The 10,729-nt window shown below is 43.9% G+C and overlaps 1 protein-coding gene across 1 annotated transcript; it reads left to right on the top strand.

Moving 5' to 3' along the window:
• LOC109820865 (non-specific lipid-transfer protein 1-like) lies at window positions 3,195-4,152 on the top strand. The gene is made up of 2 exons (XM_020387060.1): window positions 3,195-3,549; window positions 3,971-4,152. The coding sequence occupies exons 1-2, from the start codon at window positions 3,212-3,214 to the stop codon at window positions 3,978-3,980; spliced, it is 348 nt and encodes a 115-aa protein (XP_020242649.1). The 5' UTR covers window positions 3,195-3,211; the 3' UTR covers window positions 3,981-4,152.

The raw sequence follows: 10,729 nt of genomic DNA, 5'->3' as shown, positions 1-10,729 counted from the left end.
CATTGGCGACGGGTTATAACTCGTCGCCAATGTACATTGGCGACGGGTTATAACTCGTCGCCAATGTACATTGGCGACGGGTTATAACTCGTCGCCAATGTACATTGGCGACGGGTTATAACTCGTCGCCAATGTACATTGGCGACGGGTTATAACTCGTCGCCAATGTACATTGGCGACGGGTTATAACTCGTCGCCAATGTACATTGGCGACGGGTTATAACTCGTCGCCAATGTACATTGGCGACGGGTTATAACTCGTCGCCAATGTACATTGGCGACGGGTTATAACTCGTCGCCAATGTACATTGGCGACGGGTTATAACTCGTCGCCAATGTACATTGGCGACGGGTTATAACTCGTCGCCAATGTACATTGGCGACGGGTTATAACTCGTCGCCAATGTACATTGGCGACGGGTTATAACTCGTCGCCAATGTACATTGGCGACGGGTTATAACTCGTCGCCAATGTACATTGGCGACGGGTTATAACTCGTCGCCAATGTACATTGGCGACGGGTTATAACTCGTCGCCAATGTACATTGGCGACGGGTTATAACTCGTCGCCAATGTACATTGGCGACGGGTTATAACTCGTCGCCAATGTACATTGGCGACGGGTTATAACTCGTCGCCAATGTACATTGGCGACGGGTTATAACTCGTCGCCAATGTACATTGGCGACGGGTTATAACTCGTCGCCAATGTACATTGGCGACGGGTTATAACTCGTCGCCAATGTACATTGGCGACGGGTTATAACTCGTCGCCAATGTACATTGGCGACGGGTTATAACTCGTCGCCAATGTACATTGGCGACGGGTTATAACTCGTCGCCAATGTACATTGGCGACGGGTTATAACTCGTCGCCAATGTACATTGGCGACGGGTTATAACTCGTCGCCAATGTACATTGGCGACGGGTTATAACTCGTCGCCAATGTACATTGGCGACGGGTTATAACTCGTCGCCAATGTACATTGGCGACGGGTTATAACTCGTCGCCAATGTACATTGGCGACGGGTTATAACTCGTCGCCAATGTACATTGGCGACGGGTTATAACTCGTCGCCAATGTACATTGGCGACGGGTTATAACTCGTCGCCAATGTACATTGGCGACGGGTTATAACTCGTCGCCAATGTACATTGGCGACGGGTTATAACTCGTCGCCAATGTACATTGGCGACGGGTTATAACTCGTCGCCAATGTACATTGGCGACGGGTTATAACTCGTCGCCAATGTACATTGGCGACGGGTTATAACTCGTCGCCAATGTACATTGGCGACGGGTTATAACTCGTCGCCAATGTACATTGGCGACGGGTTATAACTCGTCGCCAATGTACATTGGCGACGGGTTATAACTCGTCGCCAATGTACATTGGCGACGGGTTATAACTCGTCGCCAATGTACATTGGCGACGGGTTATAACTCGTCGCCAATGTACATTGGCGACGGGTTATAACTCGTCGCCAATGTACATTGGCGACGGGTTATAACTCGTCGCCAATGTACATTGGCGACGGGTTATAACTCGTCGCCAATGTACATTGGCGACGGGTTATAACTCGTCGCCAATGTACATTGGCGACGGGTTATAACTCGTCGCCAATGTACATTGGCGACGGGTTATAACTCGTCGCCAATGTACATTGGCGACGGGTTATAACTCGTCGCCAATGTACATTGGCGACGGGTTATAACTCGTCGCCAATGTACATTGGCGACGGGTTATAACTCGTCGCCAATGTACATTGGCGACGGGTTATAACTCGTCGCCAATGTACATTGGCGACGGGTTATAACTCGTCGCCAATGTACATTGGCGACGGGTTATAACTCGTCGCCAATGTACATTGGCGACGGGTTATAACTCGTCGCCAATGTACATTGGCGACGGGTTATAACTCGTCGCCAATGTACATTGGCGACGGGTTATAACTCGTCGCCAATGTACATTGGCGACGGGTTATAACTCGTCGCCAATGTACATTGGCGACGGGTTATAACTCGTCGCCAATGTACATTGGCGACGGGTTATAACTCGTCGCCAATGTACATTGGCGACGGGTTATAACTCGTCGCCAATGTACATTGGCGACGGGTTATAACTCGTCGCCAATGTACATTGGCGACGGGTTATAACTCGTCGCCAATGTACATTGGCGACGGATGTATTCCCGTCGCCAATGTACATTGGCGACGAGCTATAGCCCGTCGCCAATGTTTTCCGTCGCCAATACCTATCTGTCGCCAATGAACATTGGCGACGGATTTCCCCGTCGCCAATGTTTATTGGCGACAGGATTATTGGTGACGGACTCCGCCCGTTGCGAAAGTGTATTGGTGACGGATTTTGCTGCATTGGCGACGGATTTCCCCGTCGCCAATGCTCATTTTTCTACAATTCAGCTGCTAAAGTGCGCCCTTGGTAATGCTTTTTGCTGCAAATCATCACATGAACTCATGTGTAGCATAGTTAGTTTTTTTGGCTACTGGCTTAGCAATGTGCTAATGATGTGTACAGATTAAAAGTTCTCGATTGGATCCATTCAAACCTAAAATACGGCTAAAATTGGGGCTGAAAACAAATTTGGGGGGAAAAATTAGGATTCTTGTTGTTAGGGGAAATTTAGGTTTCAATTTGGGCTAAAATTTTGCGAAAATGAGAGCTTTTAGGTTTCAATTTAGAGTTTTAGGATTAATTATGAATCACCTATAACCCTCTACCACATCAAGGCTTTGCTAAATCATTGTTTTAATCATTTAAACTTGATTATTTGCAGCCATGTGAGGCTCTGACGTGTAAATCTCACCTGCAACGAGAGATTTTACCTTAATGGCAAAATTAAATAGGCATTAATACTTTATTGTTGCTTCACAACTAAATATACTTTATTGTAAAGAACGGTAACTAAAACATACCAATGTGGTAATTTAGCAGCAAATAATGCAAGTAAACTTGCACTGCACTTTGCCACACAAGAACAGTTCCCCAACCATGCTAATTAAAAATGAGAAAAAAACCAATGAAAGGAAAACCTTACCTCACTTCTACACACTTCATCACCCACCCAAATAAACAAAACCATCAAAATTTTCACTTTTCTTGCACTCAAATACAACCCCCTACCCTCTATAAATACCAAACCTCACCACTAAGACCACTCAAGCTCATCCCAACCCTCAGCAACCATGAAGCCATGCATTGCAATCTCAGCTCTCTTGTTTCTCTCACTGCTGATTTTTCATAACTCAGAGGCTGCTATCGACTGCAATACTGTTATGAAGGACGTAGCTCCTTGTATCAGCTACCTGAAGAGTGGAAATGGGAGCCCTTCCACTGCTTGCTGCAGCGGAGTTTCGACCTTGGCCTCGGCTGCATCAACAACTGCTGATCGAAGGGCTGCTTGTAGCTGCCTCAAGTCAGCTGTGTCGAAGATCAACCCTAACGTTGCGGCAGCGAAGGGACTGGCGGGGAGTTGTGGCATTGGTTTGCCTTACGCAGTCTCTCCCAATTTGGACTGCTCCTCGTATGATATAAGATATTTTTCTCTTTTCTTTTTCGTTCCTTTTAATTTCACTAAATGGTTAAAATATACAAAAGAACGCACAATGATATAACATTGTTCCATCAATATTTTGCCTGTCAATATGTTGACTTACACATGAAGAGGAATCCAGTAAACAAACATATATGAGGCTATAAAAGAGAGCATTTCACTTGTCCGAAGCCGTTTAATTTCTCTTGCTCACACCTTCATCACCCCTAAGCACGTCATTTTTGCTGAATCAAAGCCTCATAAACTAATTTAGTTCACATGAACTAAATTGCGGTAGCCAGAGAAACACAGATTTAATTTAGTTTTGTTATTATTCAGGTCGACTAACACGAGCTATGTACTGTTGAGCATAACGATTAATTGTTCTGACTGACTCTCTGTTTGATTGCAGAATTAGTTAAAACGAGTCCCCGGCTTTAGGGATGTGGAGGAGATATTATCTGTGCTTAAGTAGCTTATTGTTGCCGCAGCTGAGATGTGTGTTTGTATTCTTCTACCTGTAATAACATAATCAAAGTGCTTACCATGCGCTCTGTTGTATGAATTTATATATGATCAATGGTTTACTTGCGATATTAGTCCTAAGAAGACCATGTTTCTCATTCAGAACTGTGAAGATCTTCCTATCATAAGATTTTACTTACTTTTCCTTGTTTTCAGGGAGAATTACAGTGACATGTTCATACTATAATACAAGCTATAATTTATACCAGTAATTTCTAACGGGTACACCAGAAAAGAGCATTTGAATACTTTTTACTTCTTATATATTGTAGTTACGTCTAGAATCTCATCACGTAGTTCTCCCTCCCCGAACAAGCAAGTGATTAATGTAGGGGAACTGAAGCAAAATTCTCATTATAATTTTGTTGGGGAGAAACCCCTATGCCGAGATCCAACCAAATAGCCAAGAAAGATAAACCACACAGCCAAAAATAGCACAAACAATCAAACACCAGATTTTACGTGGTTTGGCGAGATGCCTACCTCCACGGGGCAAGGAAGGGGGAGTTTTCACTATTAGAAATCAAGAGGAACAAACTAGGGTTACAAATCTCTCATAAACCCTCAACAAATCAACTCTCAATCTCTCCAATTGCTCCTAGAATAGAAGCCCAAAGAAAACCCCTTTCAACAGCTCAAAACTCTTGTCTTACAAACCCCAGAATCGAGTTTGGGTTTTATAGAAAACCCAAACGAAACGGGTCTGGAAAACAGACCCAGCCCAAAACCGCTACGGCGGTCGACCGCGACGGTCGACCGCCCACAATCCCAGAACAACAGTAGAATCCAACAGTAGAGTCCAGAAACTCCTGCGGTTGACCGCGGCAGTCGACCGCCCCGAAAACGCCGCCCGCCGCGGTTGACCGCCACTGATCCAAACGCCCAGAGCCTCCTGTGCACGAACGCGGTCGACCACAGCGGTCGACCGCCAATCTGTCTGCTTCCATAACTGCTTCTGAGCTCCATCTCTACAAATCTCAACCTCGGCGAAGATTCTTCCAAACTGATCCGACACCAACTAAACCAATGCCTCGCTTGTTGCATCCAGTACGCCATGGCAACGGACTCGTGACAACGGACCCCATCCATAACATGTCGAGACCCAAACGGGAGTGCGAACACTCACCCCAAAACAACTGTGGCTACTCACCAAATCGGCTGCATCATAACTGACTGCCTACGTATCCTCTCCAAGGAATCAAACCTTCACGTAGTTCACCAAATGGCCTCCAAAGGCCTTCAGTCCAAACTGCGGCTGATAGCATCATCAACGACCCCAAACTGAAGCGATCCAAACACCTCCACCTGAGGTAAAACAATGGCTGTATCCAAGCTATATCCACCAGCTGCACTCGGATCTACCAACTCGTCACCTGCATCCGTATCCAAATGACTCACACGCTGTGCCACCTCAGCTGGAAAACCCAATAATACAGAATGACCTGGAGTATGTGGAGTAAGCTCCACCCAATACGGAGTAGCATCACTCTCCACCCGCTGCGGTATCCATCTGACCTGATCAATACTCTCTACCTGCCAAGAGTCCAAAGTGACAAACCTGCTCAGACCAAACTCAGAAGCTCCCAACTGATAGCCGAATGAACTCCTGAATCCCAAATGCGCAATCGGATCCAATCTCACATCAACGATGTGACCAAATGCTGGGTAGCCAAATATCCGACGCCGATCAAAATCTGAAGCAGCTCCACCAGATCTAACAACTCTACACGCAGTAATCGGCAACCTCATAAGATGACACAAACCTGTCGAAGCCTGAATACCAAATCCACTGCTCGACAACCAATATCGATCCTCCTCCAGAAAAGAACGGCCCACTAAATCTGCCATCTCATCACGTCTCCCCACTGTCTCCTCCCCTCTGAAGTGTCTCCAACTGCCATGAGCTCGGCACCAATGCAAGAAAAAACCCCTACTAGAACTAGTATGACGGGTAACCTTTCTGCCAATACACCTCCTCCAACTGTTACGGACTACTAGGGCTTCATACCAACGGGACTTGGTTGCAACCCATAAATGCCTAGTACAATCCCCAACATAGGAAACAAAATAAAGATTACCTCCCGATGATGCTTCCTCGGAAGGCCCCCTAATGCCTGACTGAACACCTCCAATAAGACCCCTCGATCGGTGGATAGAAGTGCCCAACTCCACCTCGGTCTTCTCGCTCATCCCAATGTGCTCACAGGACTTCAATCTGTAGGTCATAGCACTCCTCGGTCTTCTCGCTCATCCCAATGTGCTCACAGGACTTCAATCTGTAGGTCATAGCACTCCTCAACAACATATGCACGGTATAATCAATAATATACCCCAGCACCAAATAATGCCACAGTCTAGCCAAAGAAGTCGTCAGCGCTCTATCAATCACCGTGCTCCCGAGCAGATAATACAAGTTACTCCTCCTGACGCCCTTCATCACAATCATAGACCCCGATGTGACCTTCAAGCGAGAATCCGCCAAGGTCACCCTATAGCCTACTGCCTCCAATACCCCAAGTGAAATGATGTTCTTCCTCAGTTGAGGAACAAACCTTACATCAACCAATTCCCGAATCATCCCGTCACTCGTCCGAATACGAACGGTACCAATACCACCAATAGGGCATCTGTGATCATTACCCATAAGAACAACAACCCCTCTTTCCAACTCCTGAAAGCTGGAGAAGCAATCTCTCCTAGGGCATATGTGGTAAGTAGCACATGAATCCAACATCCACTCGGTGGAGTCGGCAACACCAACTGACGGAAGAGCTGGGCACGAATAGCCTGAAGAATCTGAATCAGAAACGCCATCACTAGCCTGGGCAACATTTACCTCTGAAGCTTGAATAGCTTTTCCCTTATTCTTTTCGGCTTGCAATTTTGGGCATTCGGCTTTCCAATGTCCATCCTCTCTATAAAAGGTACACTGATTCCTACCAACTGTAAGATGCCCCCCTCTAGACTGCGACCTCCTACCACGGTTTGGACTTCTAGCTCTTGCAACCAATGCCTCCGCAACCGGCTTAATGGAAGTCTCCTTGTCCTTCTTACGAAGTTGATAATTCACAAGAGCTACGGTGACCTCACTATACGAAAGAGATGCCTTCCCATTAATAAGAGTGATGAAGAAGGTCTCATATTCCTCGTCGGGCAAGGAACTCAATAACAACAATGCCTTGTCCTCGTCTTCAACTATAACATCTACATTCGTTAAATCTGCAAGTAGCTTAGTGTAGTGGTTCATGTGATCACTAATGGATGTCTCATTCTTTAATTGGAAGCGATAAAGCCTCCTCTTCAAATGCAAATGATTTTCGACTAGGACCTCCCAAATCTTCTTTGCCGAAGTCTCATTCATCACATCATATTTTAGATCTTGAGTAAGACAAGACCTAATCACACCACACGCCGTTCTATTCATTTTATTCCAAACCTTATCATCCATGCTGTCCGGTTTCCCGTCCAACTCCAACGTATCTTCCAAATTTTGCGCATTTAGCGCATCCATGACTTCGTATCGTTAAAGTCCAAAATTATTTGTGCCATCGAACTTCTCCACATCTATCTTCATAGAATGGATATTCAAACTTTGGATGGTCTTCAAACTAGAAAAACCCTCCCCACTTTTATCCTTTCCGGCCATATATCTCAAGGCACCCAATAAACAATTGCGGAACAAATAGGAAATAGATCCAAAAATTGACCAAAGATAGAATTTTTACCATAAAGATTCTACCTTTATCACCAATCGAAGCTCTAGAGAAACTTCCCAATTGATCTACCCCTCCAAAAAACCCAAGCGTTGCCCGGAGCTCTGATACCAATTGTTGGGGAGAAACCCCTATGCCGAGATCCAACCAAATAGCCAAGAAAGATAAACCACACAACCAAAAATAGTACAAACAATCAAACACCAGATTTTACGTGGTTTGGCGAGATGCCTACGTCCACGGGGCAAGAAAGGGGGAGTTTTCACAATTAGAAATCAAGAGGAACAAACTAGGGTTACAAATTTCTCATAAACCCTCAACAAATCAACTCTCAATCTCTCCAATTGCTCCTAGAATAGAAGCCTAAAGAAAACCCCTTTCAACAGCTCAAAACCCTTGCCTTACAAACCCCAGAATCGAGTTTGGGTATTTATAGAAAACCCAAACGAAATGGGTCTGGAAAACAGACCCAGCCCAAAACCGCTTCGGCGGTCGACCGCCCACAATCCCAGAACGCCCACAGAGCAGAAACTTCTGCGGTCGACCGCCGCGGTCGACCGCCACTGATCCAAACGCCCAGAGCCTCCTGTGCACGAACGCGGTCCCCGCGGGCGGCCGCCCGCCAATCTGTCTGCTTCCATAACTGCTTCTGAGCTCCATCTCTACAAATTTGTGTTTGTATTTAGGGGTTGTTTGGTTCGTTTCCTTGATATAGAGAAATGCAATTCCATGTAAAGAAATACAAGTTTTGAGTTTTTCAAACTTTTTCAAGAAATAGATTGTTTTGCTTTGGTTCGCACACAAAAAATGGTGAGAAACCAATGTATTTATTTTTCTTGTGTTTGGTTCGCATAGAAAAAAAAGAAAAACTTTTGTAAACAAAGCAGAGAAGGAAAAAAATCTGACGTGGCGGAGTTTTCATCAATTTCACTCGGTTGGGGAAGGAAATCGGAGAGGGAAAAAAATCTGAGCTGGCGGCGATTTCAGCAGAGTTTTCCATCTTCCATCTGAGCGAACCAAAGCGGCACAAAGAAATGAACGAAAACAAAAAAACTGACGTGGAGAACTAAAAATCTGACGTGAAGGGGTTTTCTGAGTTTTCCACCCCTTATAATAGCGAACCAAACAAGCCCTTAACTACTTTGTGAACAAAAGCAGAAACATGAAAGAGTTCAATAAGTAAATCAAGTAAGTAAAAATCCTACCCGTATCAATCACAGATTTATCTTATTTTTTGATTTTTCAACGAAAAAATTATCTACGGAATTTATTCCTAAAAGCACTCTGTCACTAATTACTTTTTACGGAATTTTTTAACAAACCGTCACCCACTAAATTCTTCCTATCGCTAATCACCGATTTTTTCACCGAAGTTATTTCTTATAAAAACGTGCCAAATAACAAACCCAGAAAAAACTTAGCTACATTTGAAATTCAACAAAAAAAAAAAAGGCGCCACGATTCTATCCAAAACTACCCTAAGTAACCGCATTCCCCCACAATTTCTTTTTCTTTTTAAATTCTACACGTTTCATCCCCTATCCCTTTCCCTTTGACTCCTCTTTCTCTCTCCTCGCAAGAACTCTCTCTGTTCACTTTTTTCCCGGCCTCTCTCTTCATGAAATTCCTGTCTTTCTCTCTCTCTCTCTCTTCTTAACCAGAGCATGTACTTCGACCAAGGCACCTGTTGAGAGTAGTGTTCACTATTGTTTAGTCCCACATCGGTAGGGACAAACTTCTTTGTTCGCCTAAACTCTATAAATAACATCCTAGAGAGAGCTAATAAACTCACTAGGGTTTTCCTAAACTATATGGTATCAGAACCACTCTCTTCTCGCTAATAAACTTACTAGGGTTTTCCTAAACTAGATGGTATCAGAACCACCCTCTTCTCTCTCTCTCTCTCTCTCTCTCTCTCTCTCTCTCTCTCTCTCTAATTTTCTAAACCCTAGCCGTCACCTTCCACCCCTCATAAACCCTAGCTAACACTGTTCATCCATCGTTAATTTTTTCAAAATTAAGCTAATTGTTTAGCTTATCAATAAAATCTTCATAGATCGTTAGCTAATTATTTAGCTTATCAATTAGATCTTCAACTAATTATTTGATAAGATCTTCAGCTAATTATTTAGCTTATTAACTAGATCTTTATAGATCTTTAGCTAATTATTTAGCTTCATGCTACGGTCGTTAAAAATCTCTTTGAGATAAACGATAAGTCTCTTTTTTCAGAATGGTTTGGACTAAATACTTATTGATGATTAGTTAATGATGATTTAATCAATATGTCCTTTTTTGTTAGATCCTGTAAAGAAACATCTGTTGTTAAATTCTAGAAAGGATCATTTGTTGGATCCTTCAAAGAAGGATCATATATTGTTGGATCTAAAAGGAAGTTGTCGAGTGAGGTTGATTTTTTGGGAGATTACTAGTTCTTATTTGTTGTATTGATGGCGTCCTCCAGTAAGTCTGATGAGTTGAAGACCCACATGGAGGTGCTCTCTAGCAGGATCACTAACCAAAAATTTAATGGGTCCAATTACCTGCTTTGGAAGCAACTAGTTTGAGTTTATTTTTAAGGATGGGGAAAGGATCATCATCTTACAGATGACCCTTCTATACCAGTTAATGCCTCCTGAAAACAGGATGATACTAGTCTACTTCCTCAAATTTGGAATAGCATAGAACCACATGCTCTTCAGCTAGCAATTCATTGTAATACAGTGAAATAAGTGTGGAAGTTTTTGAAACAATTGTACTCAAGCCGGGGACATGCTAATATGGCGTATGACGTCATTCAGGAGTTATTTTGGAGCAAGATGGACGAACATAGTCAGACATTTGAGGAGCATTATGGCAGATGAGCTGAGATAGATTTTTTCCATAACAGGGGATATTCAAAAGATGCAAGATCAGTAGGATCAACTGATGGT

The sequence above is a fragment of the Asparagus officinalis genome, chromosome 8 (assembly GCF_001876935.1).
Source record: "Asparagus officinalis chromosome 8, Aspof.V1, whole genome shotgun sequence".
Taxonomy (NCBI): Eukaryota; Viridiplantae; Streptophyta; class Magnoliopsida; order Asparagales; family Asparagaceae; genus Asparagus; species Asparagus officinalis.
This window is presented reverse-complemented; position numbering and strand designations above follow the sequence as displayed.

Bases quoted from the DNA above. Each gene is read 5' to 3' on its own strand.
- LOC109820865 (XM_020387060.1), top strand. From the start codon at position 3,212: ATGAAGCCATGCATTGCAATCTCAGCTCTCTTGTTTCTCTCACTGCTG.